The sequence below is a fragment of the Carassius auratus genome, chromosome 13, assembly GCF_003368295.1.
Source record: "Carassius auratus strain Wakin chromosome 13, ASM336829v1, whole genome shotgun sequence".
Lineage (NCBI taxonomy): Eukaryota > Metazoa > Chordata > Actinopteri > Cypriniformes > Cyprinidae > Carassius > Carassius auratus.
The window spans coordinates 2,384,464-2,402,182 of NC_039255.1; the positions used below are offsets into that span (position 1 = coordinate 2,384,464).

Below are 17,719 nucleotides of genomic sequence, written 5' to 3' on the forward strand. Positions count from 1 at the left end.
TTCGGGAGTTCGGAGCCGGATCGCAAATAATTTGAATCAGTTTGGGAGTTCGTAGCTAGTTCGCGAATCATTTGAGTCAGTTCGGGAGTTCGGAGCCGGATCGCGAATCATTTGAATGAGTTCGGGAGTTCGTAGCGGGTTCGCGAATCATTTGAGTCAGTTCGGGAGTTCGGAGCGGGATCGCAAATCATTTGAATCAGTTTGGGAGTTCGTAGCTGGTTCGCGAATCATTTGAGTCAGTTGGGGAGTTCGGAGCCGGATCGCTGAATAAGTTCGGGTGTTCAAAGCGGGTTCGCGAACCCTATGGTTCTATATAGAACTCCAATGAACCCTTTTTTCTAAGAGTGTTGTCCAGTGTTGGGCTGTAACCAGTTACTGTAATGCAGTTACTTTTGACAGTAACTAATAGCCTACTGTAACACATTACTTTTTAAATAAATGAACTCTGTTACCGTTACCATATGGTGCATTGTCCGTTACTTTTTAAAAAAAATTAACTAATTTTGACTGAAGTGCAGCCTAACCTGTTTGCAGCAACACGAGTTTCTTAAAGTGGAAATATGCTCATTATTTCACTTTAGTTGACCATAAAGACAAAAACCTTTTAGGTTTAATGTAATGTAAGCTGTGTCTTTCTGGTTCGAATGTACTATCCTAGCCCACGAATTTCCAATCTGTGCACTCAGATTTTGTAATCTGTAATCTCGGTTTTTGAATCTGTACCCACAAATTCATAATCTGCAGAAGAGGCGGGAGTTCAAAAGAGGAATCTTTATATTACCAGACTGCAGGGAGAGGAAGAGTAGATATAAGTCATGACCTGCAAGATTAACCACAATTTGAGGCATCGGAGCGTGTTCGCAAAACATTTGATTCAAATCGGGACTCCGAATGAGTTTCATTTTTTTATTTATGTAGCAATGGTCATCTTAATCTCTGTGTAGTGTTCAGGGTATTTCAGGACCCTAAATTAAATTCTAATTTATCTAAATGACATGACACTTAATGACTTTACCAAAACAGAAATTGGGATGTCTGATTGTATATTAGTGTAATAAAATCACTCGGAATGTTCATATAGTGCTTTTGTTTAAAATTGTAATATTAAATGTTTTCCAGTAAATGGCAGAAATCTACCACTTAAGTACGGCAAATTTTTATATGACCATGTATGAAAGCAAGAAATGTAGATATACTTTAAAGTTAACTACATATTTATTTTGTATAAGCATTTCATATAAACAGGTAATACTGTTTTTTCCAAAATGTAAGATGTAAACAAATTCCATATCAACTGTATAGTAAAAACATTAAAGGAAGTGATGTTACAATTCATGATTGTCTAGATATTGGTGTTCTTAATTTCACCTCTTAAAGCACTTCTTTTATCAATGCAAATATCAGTATTAAACATTCTGGGATTAAAACATCAAAACATTATGCTTTTGTAATTGCAGGTTAAATGCATTTATATCTTGCATTAAACAGTGTGTGTAAACATCTGTCGGGGTTTCTAGAGAGCGATGTGTAGAGGATTGAAACTTGAGGCAGAGGTTCTTCACTGCTATGAGGAGACCTTTGACGTTAACGTTCTTCCATCTGGTCTCATCATCCACCCTGATGCTTCACACCTTGGTGCAGATGGCAAAGTGGTGGACCCAAATTAAAACCTCTCTGTGTCCTGGTAGAGGTTAAGTGCCCTGATGTGAAAGAAATCGGAGAGGCATCCCACGTTGAGTTTATTGGGGACCATGCAAAACTGAGAAAGAAACACACAATTGGCATTCCACGGTCAGCTGATGGTTCCTGTCTTAGTTAACCTGGTGTGATCTTGTGACAAGTACAAGAGGTGACTTCCATGTGGAGAGGGTATGGAGAGATGATGAGCTGATCACAGAGATCACGGCTAAAGTTGTTGAATTCTACTTTGGCATATACATTCATTTTTTGCTAGGAAGAAAATAGGCATGAAAAATTTACCAACAAATGATGTTCCTGTTCTATAGTGAATGTAGTTCTATAGTGTTCTATTACAAGAAAAAACAGTTACCCCAATAAGTCATGCTTCAATTAATTATATTTTATTGTTATTTATGTTATATTGTTGCAACATACCTACCCCAAACTAGAAAGATATGTCAGGAGGGGTTGGTGATTTCTGATGTGTTCAGAATCTGAAACGATATTGCAGATCACAAGTAAAAGTAAAGAGTTAAATTTTCCCCCTAAAATCGAAGCATTAAATTCAGCAAAAAAAAAGCACACTGAGAAGTATGTGAAAGATTATATGTATAATGTTGGTTAAAACCCTGGCTAAGAAGGTAACAAAAGCTTAAACTTCCTGGAAGATAGCAAAATTTGCTTATCACAAAGCAGACAAGTTACTAGCAGGTGAAGAGAAGCATGGTGTCACTAGCAAGTGAGAAGATGATGCTGATGTCACTAGCAGGTGTGTAGATGATGCTGATGTCACTGGCAGGTGTGTAGATGATGCTGATGTCACTAGCAGGTGAGTAGATGATGCTGATGTCACTAGCAGGTGTGTAGATGATGCTGATGTCACTAGCAGGTGAGTAGATGATGCTGATGTCACTAGCAGGTGAGTAGATGATGCTGATGTCACTAGCAGGTGAGTAGATGATGTTGATGTCACTAGCAGGTGTGTAGATGATGTTGATGTCACTAGCAGGTGTGTAGATGATGCTGATGTCACTAGCAGGTGAGTAGATGATGCTGATGTCACTAGCAGGTGTGTAGATGATGTTGATGTCACTAGCAGGTGAGTAGATGATGCTGATGTCACTAGCAGGTGAGTAGATGATGTTGATGTCACTAGCAGGTGTGTAGATGATGTTGATGTCACTAGCAGGTGTGTAGATGACGCTGATGTCACTAGCAGGTGTGTAGATGATGCTGATGTCACATGTGTTTTTTTTCAGCTCCTTTATTTTTCCCATGCCTCAGCAAGAGCACTTAATTAACATAAAGCAAACAATAATACATGTATTATTTTGTGTTAAACATAACAACTCATTAATTTGGAAAGTTGCTATCACATTTATGCAATAATATACCACTGACTTAGAACATCAATTCAAAGTTAAATAAAGGAACCGTGTGTAGGATTGTGGCCTAAACTGGTACTGCAGTCACTATAAAAATACTGCAGAGCGGTGTATCCCCTCCCCCTTCCCCCTGACTCGAGGTTGCCAGATAAGCTGCAGGATTCAGCAGAAACGTAGGCTGCTTCATCGAGCTTCCAATGGCAGGTGACGAACAGACGTACACAGTAAGTTTTTCCGTTTTCTGTTAATTATGTTTATGCTTCATGAGAGATATTTTGATAAGTAATTATGTATTTAAAAATTTTACTAATTGTCATTAGTTAAATATAATCGTAAAGATGTATGCTCGTATGTGACAGTATAATCGTAAAGATTTATGCTCGTATGTGACATTATAATCGTAAATATGTATGCTCGTATGTGACAGTATAATCGTAAAGATTTATGCTCGTATGTGACAGTATAATCGTAAACATGTATGCTCGTATGTGACAGACAGAATGGTAACTGTTAGTCTAACTTGTAACGTTATTTATCTGTCATTAATGTAAATACAAGCACAAGCCTGTCACTGTGTAACCAATATCAAAGATACAGTTATTCAATTAGCTGATGATATAAGTGAAAGTGGCCAGCTGTATTTTTTATTTTTATTTTACTTACCCTGCAGCACGTCCATAACGCTAAAATATGTGATGTGAAGGATTACATGACATTCTATTATTTTTGGCTGTAGAACTTGCATGAAAAACAAGTAGGCTACAAAACGTTCCAAATGGCCCAAATTTTTCACATCATAGGCTACACTGTGCTTTTCATTAGTGTTATGGACATTAGAAAAAGTATTTTTTCCTTGGAATTGTACCTACTGTAGTGCTTCCAAACCAATACTAATATAGTACATAGCCTAAAAGGTAGAGAATGTTTATTTTGAGTTAGCACTTGTACTGCTCTCACTTGTTGCAGCTTGATTTAGACCTCAGTTATGAGGTGCCCGCTGTCCTAAGTGAGGCTGATGAGAGCTGGGAAGGCGAGAGGAGGCGCAGACAAAGGAAAAGAAGAGCAAAGGGGAGAGGGACAAGAGTAGAGCGTGCAGGTCTTGGTCCAGGAGACAAAGAGCAGAGAGAAGGAGAGAATTTAGAGGGAGGAGATGGACCAGGTGGAAGAGGCCAGAGAGCTGGAAGAGAGAGTGCAGATGTTTCAGGTGGAAAAGGAGAGAGTGTGGGCCCTGCACCAGGTGACAGAGGCCAGAGAGGTGGAAGAGGCCAGAGGGGTGGAAGAGGCCAGAGAGGTGGAAGAGGAGATAATGCAGGTCCAAGTACTGGAGTTGGCAGCAGAGGAAGGAAAGGGAAAGGAGGCAGAGATGCAGAGGAAGAGAACAGAGTTAAGATGATCCAAATTGACCGAAGGGTCCGGACAGAGGTTTGTTTCCAGAATATGCTAGCTACACAATTGATAGATTCTAGTAAAATTATGGCTTGTGATAAGTAGCCACCATTTGAATCAATGTTAGCATCTTTGTTATTTTTAATCAAATGTAAATAACACATTTTCTATTATGGTTTGTTTACTTAGGCACTCATTCAGGGCATGAGTGAAGTGAGGCTACGAGCACTAGCAACCCAGGTCTTCTCCCGGAATCCTGGATTAGTTTTTGATGCACTTCCTCAATTGGACAGCACAACCCCACCTAACGCTGCTCTTCCATGGTGCACCTGTGGGAACTGCAGGGAAATGGCCACAGACGCTGAAAGGAAATGCTGTGGCCAGGGGCCTGACTACTGCATCAGCAAATTGGCACATTTTGATCTGTATTGTCTGGAAGATGGTTATTTGCGTATTCACAGAGATTACAGAAATGATATGTTGGTGGTAGCTGAAGTTATAGAGCCAGGAGATGATAACAGACAATTTAGGTATGCTGCTTATCGTCAATACATCTTTTGGCAGCATGGGTCACTGGGTCTGGGTAACCGTCGTGTTATTCCCAGCTGCTGTATATGGAAAATAAGGGACAAATACCCTGACCCCCAAGGCCAGTACACTGGCTTTGTACCCACCATTTGATACCATTCTAACGTGAACAGTTAAATTCAAGTTATTTATTGTTGTATATATAGTTTTACTAATTGTTTTTTGATTTGTTCAGTTTTTTGGTTTGTTTGTTTGTAAAGAGCCTTCCTCATTTTTTCAATAAAAAAAGTTTATTTATAATAACAATACTATGCTTTTTACAATGTAGAGAAACAGTATATAAAATGGTATAATGATAAATGTTACACAGTATAAATAGAAAACTAGACTCAGCTGCTCTGTACTGTTAAAATTTTAGTCTGAAATTGTTGATAAGCAGCTTGTGACACAAAAGTTTACATGGCCATGAACATGGTCAGGGTTGTGAGGCTCTGGAAACTGGGCTTCACAGGTCTTTAGTCTGGAATGTTGACACTGAGGAGAGCAAAATACAACCTGAAGTTAGTTTATTTCAAACTTGGAAGTGTTATGCATAACATCTGACTTGGTGTGTGGCATGTAGCCCAAGGTGCAAAATAAATAAATTTGCATTCAACCTACCAAGACCTCTCCTGACTTGGGTGTGCAGGAGTTCCTCAATGGTTGGTGCCGGCACAGGGGGAAGTGGGCCGTACCTTCTGGGGTCATCAGGTCGTAGTGTCCTCCGTCTGGGCATCCCCTTACCAGCTAATCTCTTTTGAAGGATCATAGCTTGCAGTTCTGGGATGTAGCCATACATCTTGGATGTCTTCCGAGTGTATAGCATATACCTGCGAGCATTCTTCTTGTACAGCCTCCTGTACCTGTATTAAAAGCAAAAAGGGGAGGGAAGAAGACATTTACATTCCAAGGGACATTTTTTGTAGTGTTCTTCTGTAGTGTTAGATGAAAATTCTATCATCACATACTCACTCACCCTCATGGTGTATATGTTGATAGAATTTTCATTTTTCGGTGGAGTATCCCTTACATGGTGTTGTAATCTGGTATAAAACAATAGCATGTAGATGTGAGCAAGTCACTTACTGTTTGCTTCCATCAGATTTACACAACTCTGGGCGGTCCTTGTGGTAATTATAGTCCATCGCTGCAAGGAGCATCCTGGCCTCAAAGACAGGAGGGCTAAATGCTGTGCGCTTGCTAGCGTACATTAAAATATGGTTCTGGAAGGACTCCAGATCAGCAGTGGACCTGTGGGGTGTGTGTGAGAAGAGACATTTAGTGGGATTTTGAAAATATCTTTCTATCTACAGTATGTGTATATACTCAAAATATTACCTAAAATTTAGATATTTGTGGACCTCATTAAGCCACCGCTTGTTTCTAACGATGCTCTTCAGGGCCTCATGTGCCATGGAGCCTCGCTCAAGCCACTGTTGAGTTCCACCAGATTCTAAGTCTGCATGCTGGCAGCTTCCCAGGACCCACCTGTGTTCATTTGTCACATGATGTAGGAGACCAAGCCACAGCTCCTAGAAATAATATAGAAATATAATGTACAGAAAAAAAAGCATGCATATTGTACATAATTCATTTTTAATGATGAATCTGTTTGTAAGTACTATAATCTAAGTGGGTCACATTATTTACCACAATGACATGTCTGGTTAGCTACTGAATCAACAAATATCCAACATCAACGAACCATCCTAACTTATTCTCTTTACCAGCAAGGCATGTCTAATAAGTCTGCATGTTAGTTTTGCATATTATTTTTAGATGACAACTATTTTTCAAACCATATCAACTTACAAGGAACTCTTGGTAAGAATCTGCTGTTTTGCAGCACCACCAAAAGTGGTTGACAATGTCTTTTAGCCAACTGCTCAAACTGGACTGACCCTTGACCTGTGAAGCCTGGGATAGACATAACAGTTATCATGATTACACCGCTCAAATTAGGGTAGATTGCCATGCAGAAAAGGAAGCCATAGTAATGACAGCTGAACTTACAGCATGGATCCTTTTTGCCAAATTCTTGGCCCCATGCCACATATCCAAGCTGTGCTGCAGCCCAAGGTCTTTGTACTTTCCTTTGTCTTATTTGAAAAAATAATATGTATAATTAGTACAGTAATGGTCCCCCCACCCCTCCAAAAAAGTTGTTGTAATTCTACAAGTAACGCAAAATTTCAGTGGCAACTTACTCATTAGTGCGGAGATCTGGACATGGGCATCAGTGCAGACCTCTACTAGTTTCACTTCATTCAAAAGAGTGTCGACTGTCCGCACAAATGCCTCTCTCTCCATGATCACAGAATTTCGCCCAGTCTCCCTTTTGTCCACAGTGATGACAGAGATGATTTCCCTGGATTCGTTCTCCATGGCAGTGTATGTACAGTACTGGGCGCAATGTCCAGGACTGTCCATTCTTCCATCCGCTATTCAATTTGTAAACAAGAATCAATGATTAACACAGAACATAAAATTTACATCTTAACATACTGTAGCATAAATGAATAAAAAATGTACATTACCTACTATTACCACATCTCTGTCTTTTAGCCGATTTATTGCCTCAGCCCTCCTCTCCTCCCAAAACTCCTTCACAGTGTCTACACCGTATGTGTCCTGAATTGTGAAAAATGAACTACGGTCCACCATCCCCATGTTCATAAACTGGAACAGAAGCGAGACTTTGGCGTAGTTGCTTCCGGAGAGTAGTATGTTGCTTGCCAACATAAAGTCCCCTGCTAGCATCCCATACCTCAAAGTGGGCTGTGAGCTCCATCTCCATACAGTGTGGCCAACAAGGCAGGTCTGACAATAAATGGGACACAACTTAGGCTATTTAGCATTATCAAATACAAACATAGAATTGCTTCCACTAAGTGGAAACTACAACTCAGGAAGCTTGATTGAGTTTCACAAAACCACTCTCAACGTATTGACATTGCCTCCAACACCGATCTACACTTATTTGCAATGTAGTATGATTACAACACATACCCATTCCATGATGCTTGCAGTACCCCTGCGTGTAATGGAAACTTCAAATGGAGGGCGACACTGACACTCCATTTTACTGACGTCACATGTGTATGGGCACTTTTGGACCGGAAGCACAAGTAATGTTGCAAGCTGCCTCAAACAGTCCTCATAAGTGATGGAGGCCCGTTTCCCGATTAGGTCATCTTCAGTCATGACCTCCAGTGTATCAGGAAAGCCAGGTTGTTGAAGTGTAGGTAAGGTGACTGATGGAGGCTCTACATCCGGGATGTCATGTACTGTCTCACTGGCATCTATCACAGGCAGATTATCAATGCATGGTGGTGCCTGCAATGCTCCACCCAACCTAAAGACATGAAAGATATATACTGTATATATCATTTACAGATAGATATCCAATCAGATGAATAAAATAAAAATGGCATATACAAAGACGGGGTTATCTTTGAGATAATACAGGGACCAGAAAATATAAAAAAATCGTACATCTTTTATTTTTATATTTACATATTTAATTGAATCAATGTTCGATAATGTATTGTGCATAATCTTAGAGGATCCAATGTTAACATACCGAATACAAATACGAGGGACATAGTCCTCATCTTCACTGTCATCTGCTTCAATCTCCTCATTACTAACACCTTCACTGTCCCCCCAATCAATTCTGGCAAATGTGATAGAAAATTATATTTGTTAATACAAAGCAGAACATCTTGTTACTCAATGTTCAGTAAAACCCAGTGGAACTTACACACTGTTCATTAGATCATTTATCTCCTGCTCATTCATGACCTGGGTTTCAGCATCCTGGATGCTCATGTTCTGTAGACTAAAAACAAAAACAATACAGAGGTCACAAAGATTTTTTTTTTTTAAGTACATTTTTACTTACAAAACATTTCTTATCATTTGGCATATTAGGAAGCCTGAGAGGCTTTATCTACCTTTCCTCCAGAACCTCAGAGGCATCCATGGTGCGCTCATCATCTTCCAGTCTTTCCTCAATAGGCGACAGGTCCTCTCTGTAAATGGTGTAGCTGTTTAAGACCCAAATTGTTTCAAAATATGCAATGGAAATAAAAAAAAGAAATAAAAGTGGTACTGACTACTGACCGATTTGAAAGTGTTTCAGATGATGCACATACAATACTGGAAAGTGATGGTGCAGTCAGGTGGTGTTTCTTCAAGTTTCTCTTACTGGGTGTTGAGGTGCTGGGGCCATAATAGCTGAAGAGATAAGCGTTTTTGATTTGATTTCTTTTTTTAACATATAAATACAATTACAATAAAAAAAATTTGAGAAAAAAAAAGATAATAGTAAAACAAAACAAAAAACATATAAACAACAAAATAAAAATTCCTTTTTTTTTCAATAACAAAAAAAAATCGATTTACAAGTACTAAAGTTTTTGTAATAAGTACGCTAACAAATAACCAAAACATTTTCCACAGCAATTGTAATGCGGGCCAAATTCAATATCACCAATGGCTATCACAGGGTTGTTTTCAGTTCCATCAGAAAATATTGTTATAGTAACTAAATTACATTAGCAATGGTCATAAAGGTCAACTTTCAGCATGTGTAACTTGGTCCATGATATACGTGAAGAAGAAATGACGAATCATTTTTACTGAGGTAACATTAGGCTACTGTCTCAATTACGTTTCAAATTGCCATAATGGGCGTGCTAATGTTGTTTACCTCAGTTTCTCAGCATAATGACAGAAAAACGGGCTACTGTAATGCATTGCTTAGCATACGTCCATGTGAGCTAACGTTATTTTACTTTGCACAAACATGCCTAACTTTGTTCGACTGTCATTAATATATCAAATGTCCATCGACATCAAGTACAAGCTAGCCAAGCATAGATGAATCTTACCTGTCCAGGAGAAAATTAGCAACGTTGGCGTCTGTGTTCAAATTCTTCTCCGTTTTCAGCCGTCTCCATCGTTCAAAAGCATCTCCAATACAAATTCTGGTTTTATTTCGGACTTTGTCACGACGAATTTCAGAATTATAACGAGGTCTTTTTGATTTAGTAACAGACATTTTTATCCGACTGGAGTTAGAGTAAGTTACAGCAAAGCTGGCAACACGGATCCCGAAACACTACTGACTTCGTGATTGGTAGATAGGAGGAGGGAGGCGCGTCAGGCCAAAACACAAAATGACAACAACAACATCAGTTGAGGGCTGCAAGTCCACTTTTTAAATGACAATATCCTGGCCGGACTACTGTTGTCAGTGATATACGTATATGAAATGAACATGTTTTCTTAATGTCTAGTGACACATCAGGGCCATTTTATGATTAATTAAAATAGATTTCTTACATACAGCTCCTTTAAATAACCTAAAACCATTATAAAATAATTTAAATTCTGCTTGTACAACAGCTGTTTGTTCAACTGCTAGTATTTCCTACATTGTTGTGGATTTTATTGATAACTTTAAATGTCTTTTTTAATTCTGTGTGACTTAAGGCAGAAAGAGAGCAGTATAAAAGGGTGATGGCAAAAGTATAAAAACACCGCTTCACTAACCTGCTCGACTGTTAGCATAACTGCTACCATGTGCTACATTAAATGTATAACGTTACATCTAACAATACAAATAAAACATATATATATTATACTATATTTGATTAATATCTATAGATGCCGATAAACTTTTAATATAAGTTATTGTTTAGTTAACACATTACACTCACCTGGGACTGGACGGCTGTTGTAATCGCGCTCCTCGACATTTACTGCTCTGCACCACAAACGGTATCACACGGACACGGACCTCATCCTCCGTGAAGTGCTTAGCACACACTAAAGTACCTTTCCTCACAGTAATTGTCGCCTCCTCCTCTCGCCGTATAGCCAAATTTCAACGCTTCGTCGGTGGGAAAACTATATGAAATGATAAATAGCCTACGGTTTTTTTTTTTTTTATTAGAACACAAAAGCACACTATACACACCTGAATACTTTTGGTGTCCGCCATTTTTCGGTAAGCGAATGAATGCAGCGCTTTCACTGGAAAATAACTTGAGATCTGGGATTCGGTCGATCTCGCAAAACATTTGATTCAGATCGGGACTCCGCTGGCGGTAATGCTCTTTTTAAGAATGCGAACCGCCAAATAAGCACAAAGAAGAAGAAGAAGAAGAAGAAGAAGAAGAAGGGACTCCGAAGCGCGTTTCGCGAATCGTTTGTCCGGGGCTTCGGAGTTTGCAAAACATTTGATTCAGATCGGGACTCCGAAGCGCGTTTCGCGAATCGTTTGTCCGGGGCTTCGGAGTTTGCAAAACATTTGATTCAGATCGGGACTCCGAAGCGCGTTTCGCGAATCGTTTGATCGGGGCTTCGGAGTTTGCAAAACATTTGATTCAGATCGGGACTCCGAAGCGCGTTTCGCGAATCGTTTGTCTGGGGCTTCGGAGTTTGCAAAACCTTTGATTCAGATCGGCACTCCGAAGCGAATCATTTGAGATCAGGCCTTTCGAGCGGATTTGCAAAACATTTGATTATATCATGTACTTGTCTAGATTTTCAACTTTTAATGAAGAGAAAAGAGGTTTAGAGACAGATTTTTGTTAATAGCCTTTTAGTATTCACAGTCCATAGCATCAGTAACTGTATAATTTAGTAAGGGAAAATTAAAACAAAATAGGATGAGTGTCAATTTTTTTTTTTTTTTTGTAGCAAAGGTCATCTTAACCGCTGTGCAGTGTTCAGGGTATTTCAGGACCCCAAACTAAATTCTAATTCTAATACTGCATCATACAAGTGTTTATTAGAGTTGAATATTTCGATATTCATGTAAGGAAACGAAGCCATAATTTGATAAGTTTACATTTACATTTATTCATTTAGCAGACGCTTTTATCCAAAACGACTTACAAATGAGGATAAAAACAACACAACAAAAACAACAAAAAGAGCATGAAAAATGTTATATGCGAGAATAAACAAGATACATGCAAAATGAAGGCAGGTATTGTCTGATATGTTAAGAAATAATATAAAATAAAAATGCTAAATAATTAGGCTATGCCAAAACATTTGACTCAAAAAGTCCAGATGATTCAAGCTGTTCGTGACTGTGAGTGTAACAGCAGCAGCAGAGATTATTAACCGTAAAGAAATCATTTAAAACTCTGATTCCTCGATTTAAAAAAATAAATAAAAATGTAGCAAAACATTAGATTCAGATGATATGTAGAACTCTCTGTGATTATCAGTGTCAGACTGTGTGTGTTGTTTTGTCCGGGGCTCGTGGGACAGGCGCACTACTCTGACTGTGACATCATCATCCTGGGGAGGGACTTTGAGAGGATTCAGATCATCCCAGGAGCCAAACACGGGAACATCCAGGTGGACACACACACACACACACACACACTAGTCTTTATAAACTGTTACTGCACTTACTCAGAGTGACACATAGCATAGCTTTTAGCCTCATCGTTGCAGTTTGAGGTTTAGGAATTAGTTTTATTATTATTATTTTTTTAGCCTTTATGTCAGTTTTAATAATTTTAGCATTTCAACTTTTTTGTAAAAAGTTACTACTTTAATTTTAGTACTGTTTTCATTGAATTTATAGTGCTTCTTACTTTACAAATCATTACAAAGCAACTTTACAGAAAATTAAGTTTCTACAATATTTAGTAGTAGCTTACACGATTTATCTATATCATTTTACTTTAGCTTAATTTCAATTTTGGAAAACTGTTTTTAGTAGTTTCAGTCTTAGTTAACAACAATGACACATAGTTGGTTGCTTTGGGAATTACTAGTTAGGAATAAAAGTTTAACTGTGTGTGCTTATTTTACATATTTTTTTTTTTTAATAAAATGTAAAAAATTATATATTTTTTGTAAGAGTTTCTGTCTTCTGCTGAATGTTAAAAAGATGATGCTTTAAACACCAAATGGTTGACGGTACCCATTCACTTCCATAGTATTTCTTCCTGTAGCATAGAAGTCAATGGGTGCTGTCAACATTTGTGAATCAACCAATCAGCTGTCACTCGATTTCAGAGCCGCTAACTAGAATAAGATCACAGCTACTTTTATTTTCAGTATAAATATGGAGTTGAAAACACAAGGCTTGATGAAATAATACTGTGATAAAGATAAAGCATATTTATAATCATCGAGGCTCCTGCAGACGTATATTTTAGGAAGATTGTCCAGGGTTTATTTTTTACTCTTTTCTTTTACCCGCCACCGTTTGACTCGGACACAAACAGGAGAGATTTTAATTTGATGAAGGTCATGGTGTTCTTCTTCACCGCAGAGAATGATGCTCTTCCTCTTGTTTTCCAGCTCAAATATCTGAACATCCTTAAATCGAGAAGCATTTACTGAAATACAAATGAGTTCATGTTTAAAACAAGAACAAATATCTGTCAGCGGCTAAGAAAAACAATAGTTCTTCCCCAGATTATTGCTGATGTGAGGAAGAAGTGAGGAATCCGCTGTATAGGGATCATGCTCTCTGCCCTTTAACCTCTCAAATCTGAATATATATGCCAATGAATCTAATTTTATATCGAGTATGAAGAGATCTGTAATATACTTGACTGTATGTAATGAGAAAATAAATTACTTTAATGCAACATCCATTATTTTTTTGCTGGGTTTAAAAGTTTTTTTTATGAATGATTATGTCATCTTTTATTATAAACATGAGTGCAGTATTAGCATTTGTATCAACATTATTAGAAATGTCTGAATGAATCAGAATCAAACAATTAAGTGATTAATTCAGAGATTTTCTTCCTTATCATTTCTGTCTTGTTTTCTGGTATAAATTAATGCTTTCAAACGATTAATGGCTTTAGAATATGAGCTGGTCATTCTGTCGATTCATTCAGGGCTGCTCTGGGTTTAGTACAAACACAACATTAGTCTAGGGAGGTATAGTCTTGTCTCTGAGAACAGGTTTCCTCAGCTTTCCTTAAGGCTGTCCTTGTCCTGTTTGCAAATGGCTAAAAGGGTTAGAAAAAAATAATACATAGAATCAGTTCACAATTTTATGAAAAGCAATGAAATCCTTATAGGCTAATCAAGTGATGATAAACTTAATCGGTAATACTTTTGAATAACGGTCCATTAGTTAATATTAGTTAACTACTTTAGTTAACATGATCTAAGCAAGAACAATCCTTCTACAGCATTTATTAATCTTAGTTGATGTTCATTTCAACATTTACTAATGCATTATTTAAATCAAAAGTTGTGCTAACAATGAAAAATTGTATTTTCATTGACTAAAAAAAACAAAGATTAATAAATACAGTAAATAATGTAATGTTCATTATTAGTTTTTTAGTGGTTAATGAATTAACTAACATTAACTAAAGGACTAGTATTCTAAAGTGTTACCACTTAATCTTTGTAAATAAGTAACGGTAAAAAGAGAAGCTTTAGCTCCTAGACAGTCATTAATCTAGACAGTCAAAGGGCTCACTCTGTATATTGTGCTCATAACACCATTTAGTTTATTATATAAACGGCAATATAAGTTAAAACGTAATAAGAATTCATTTAAACTTTGGATTCTTATAAAGTCTCAGCTTTCTCTGCTAACTACGTTAGCGATATCGCTAGCTATTTAATAGTCTGACACTGGCTGTAAACATAATGTTAAAAATGACCGAAAAACATCGAGAAAGAACGGCTGAGTCTTACCTGTGAAAGATAACACCCGAAATCTGTTTTATTATCGTGTGACGGTTTGTAGGTGTCCAATCTGTCGATGAGTCTGGTATGTTTTCTTCTGTCCAGATGTGAGAGTTATGAGAGTTGCCCGCTCCAATATGGCGGCGACGTTGACGTGCGGTCAAGCGGCCAATGAGGCGTCTAGGCAAGGGCGTAACTTTGGGTCTACCATTGGGGGGGTTAAACTTGCGGCATATTTATTAATTAATTTATTGAATAATTTTCTTGTGTAAAAGGTAACATGCTAATTTACATAATTTAATTATGTACCCCCCCCCCAAAAAAAAAAAAAACAAACAAAAAAAAAACAAAAAAAAACGGGTGACTGTATTGGAGCAAACAGCAACTTAAGTTACAATTCAGTGACATTGGTTCTACACAGTCCCTGGCACCCTCTGGCTTTACCTCACAGGACACTGGCAAACCAACATCTAGCCAGCCAACTCCAGTCAACAAAACAGCATAATAACAAAAACAAAAATAACAGCATTAAAAACTTTCAAATAGAGAAAATGAAAGTACAATTATATCATCACTTTGCATGAAATAAGACTCAAAAGTAGATTAAAAAAATAATAATAATTGTGTTTGCATTTAGCCTCTGATAACATCAAATTCAGAAACTGAGAAAATACCATAGACAGTAAAAGAAATGGACACAGCGACCCCATTGGAACACAATTGAGACAAATGAAGCCCAAGTTTTAGCGTTTTTTAGCACTTCCGTTTCTGACGCGCAGACTCAAACGAAGCTTGACGACGTCAGCAACCTGTCTGGCAAATGTAAATCTTCTAGTAGCTGTGCGTGAAAACTGCCATCGTTAATCTTGCAGAGACGGCGAGCTTGAGCGGGGAGTTCTTTGTCGTGAGTGAGCAGGAGTAAGTATTCTGATTAATTATTTTGTATAGTATTTTAAAATGTAACGACAGTACGCCATATTAAGTTAATTGCCTGCGAGCTTCTCCTCCTGTCTGTACGGTAATGCGACAGAGAGACGAGTGGTTATGACGCAATCGTTAGCCTATTTTTTACAAAAACTGTTTATACGGGGCCATAATGTAACATAGAAGGTAATGGGGCCCTTTATACATTGTCGTGTATCTTTAGAAATAAATAATGGACAAACAGAGTCTTTAAACGCCTCAGATGTAAAGTTATTCGCTGTCAAAGTGACGCCAAAATGAATGGGAGTCAATGGGAATGCTAACGCAAGTGAAGTTCTGCTAAAAGATGGCAGCCCCCGCCCGACTTCAACTTCCGGTCGAGTTCCTTGCCCCTTGGAAAATACAAGTGTGGACTGACGTTAACCTTAGTTGTGCTTTGATTCATTTTGTCACTTTGCAAACTCTAATTATAATTATAATTTATTATAATCATCTCAAATTGAACCGGAGGTGGTAAATTCCTAATAATAATTTAACGTTACGTAATTTTTTAGGTATTTTAATAAGATAGATACCTAAAATACGTTTCGCATACAACTCAATTAACGCGATCATTATAAAGGTGTTAGAACAACAAAACGCATCCACTTGCACATATTTGACAATCAGAATATCAGATATATCCTGCTATAGCTAACAAATTTGTGAAATTAGAATAAAAAAGGAAATAAAAGCAGATCATCAGCGCTGACAAGCAATGAATGATTCGTCTCCATGGTAACCATAAAGCGATACTACGATCAATAACGGTCGCCTTGAAAAACTTTTAAACTTACGTGTGAAAAGGTTAAGTAAGGCTTACATTTAAATGTGTCTTTGTTTTGTTTTGAGTGTATGGTCAATAAATAAAGTAATTAAAAAGATGGGCACAAAACATGTTTGTCATGTATCTACTCCCCACACTTTGAGAAACGCTCAGCTAACTTAACAGCCAATTTAGCGGGGTACCTCCGTTTGGTCAGGATTTTCTTTTCTTTTTTTTCTTTTTTTGGCTGGTGTCGACAAACAATGAAAAATTGTTGTCTGGCTGCCTTTCAGTGTCCTTTTCATCTTTCCATCAGCTTTTCCCACCCATTCATCCGAGCGACTGCGCAAAATAGTGAACAAACTTGGTAGAGAAAGCCTGTTGGGTAATACCAAGTAGTCGGTGCGGGGGGCGGGGGGTACATTACAGTTTATTTAAAATATGATACTATCTTTCTTGCTGGCAAATGAAATAAAGAAAACGAACAAAAGTATTTATTCTGAATATTTCATATTATTTTAATCTGAATGGTTTGATGATATTGAGGGGGTTATATTAGTTGGATCTGATTTTTGGGGGGGTCATGACCCCCCTAACCCCCCTGCAAATTACGCGCATGCGTCTAGGTATTTATATGTCTATGGCCTACACTTAGACTGAAATCACTTCACACTTCAGCACAGGTGGTGGCGCAATGCACTTACAACGTTATTATGCGACGCGCCAGTATTTCACACAGAAGAAGGAGAATCACAGAGCTATCATTCCAGCCGCGCAAGTTTGGGATGCAGTTTGTCAAATCGTTGAATTATGTAGTAACTAGTGACGCAAAGTCAGGTTCATTTCCGCGAACCTGTTCTTTTAAGACAGCTCGGCTCATTGAACTGGTTAAAAAATCCGATTAACCGGTTCCTGACATCAATAAGTATAAAAACAGGTCTCTACGCGTTTTTTTCCCTAACAACTCAGTGCAATGTTGTTTCAATGAAATTTTCAAATAGCCTAGGTCAATTGTGTCAACACATATTAAAGCATTCAAAAAATAAAGCAAATTGAAGTGAAGTGACATTCAGCCAAGTATGGTGACCCATACTCAGAATTTGTGCTCTGCATTTAACCCATCCGAAATGCACACACACAGAGCAGTGAACACACACACACACACACACACTGTGAGCACACACCCGGAGCAGTGGGCAGCCATTTATGCTGCGGCGCCCGGGGAGCAGTTGGGGGTTCGATGCCTTGCTCAAGGGCACCTAAGTCGTATGTA

At 38.0% G+C, this 17,719-nt stretch overlaps 2 protein-coding genes across 4 annotated transcripts; one reads left to right on the forward strand and one right to left on the reverse strand.

The window, feature by feature from the left end:
- Positions 1-3,142: 3,142 nt before the first annotated feature.
- Positions 3,143-5,191, forward strand: LOC113112337 (P2X purinoceptor 7-like). Of its 2 annotated transcripts, none has more exons than XM_026277806.1 (2): positions 3,143-3,289; positions 4,641-5,191. In XM_026277806.1, exons 1-2 carry the CDS (start codon positions 3,263-3,265, stop codon positions 5,130-5,132), a joined length of 519 nt encoding a protein of 172 aa, XP_026133591.1. In that variant the 5' UTR covers positions 3,143-3,262; the 3' UTR covers positions 5,133-5,191. The 2 variants fall into 2 exon arrangements, with proteins under 2 accessions (XP_026133591.1, XP_026133590.1); XM_026277805.1 differs by lacking the exon at positions 3,143-3,289 and adding an exon at positions 3,444-4,487.
- A 59-nt stretch (positions 5,192-5,250) lies between these two features.
- LOC113112325 (uncharacterized) lies at positions 5,251-10,533 on the reverse strand. Of its 2 annotated transcripts, none has more exons than XM_026277787.1 (14): positions 9,914-10,533; positions 9,144-9,257; positions 8,975-9,067; positions 8,782-8,859; positions 8,602-8,694; positions 8,028-8,373; positions 7,556-7,838; positions 7,226-7,459; positions 7,032-7,117; positions 6,831-6,935; positions 6,357-6,550; positions 6,105-6,269; positions 5,640-5,881; positions 5,251-5,513 (listed from the first exon to the last, which is right to left on the reverse strand). In XM_026277787.1, exons 1-14 carry the CDS (start codon positions 10,081-10,083, stop codon positions 5,485-5,487), a joined length of 2,232 nt encoding a protein of 743 aa, XP_026133572.1. In that variant the 5' UTR covers positions 10,084-10,533; the 3' UTR covers positions 5,251-5,484. The 2 variants fall into 2 exon arrangements, with proteins under 2 accessions (XP_026133572.1, XP_026133574.1); XM_026277789.1 differs by having other exon boundaries at positions 8,975-9,052; positions 9,914-10,532.
- Between the last annotated feature and the right edge of the window lie 7,186 nt (positions 10,534-17,719).

Coding starts and splice junctions, on each gene's coding strand:
- LOC113112337 (XM_026277805.1), top strand. CDS start 4,455: ATGATCCAAATTGACCGAAGGGTCCGGACAGAG. Junction 4,488..4,640: donor ACCGAAGGGTCCGGACAGAG/GTTTGTTTCCAG, acceptor TTGTTTACTTAG/GCACTCATTCAGGGCATGAG.
- LOC113112325 (XM_026277787.1), bottom strand. CDS start 10,083: ATGTCTGTTACTAAATCAAAAAGACCTCGTTATAATTCTGAAATTCGT. Junction 9,258..9,913: donor GCTAATTTTCTCCTGGACAG/GTAAGATTCATC, acceptor TTATCTCTTCAG/CTATTATGGCCCCAGCACCT. Junction 6,270..6,356: donor CACAAATATCTAAATTTTAG/GTAATATTTTGA, acceptor CACACCCCACAG/GTCCACTGCTGATCTGGAGT.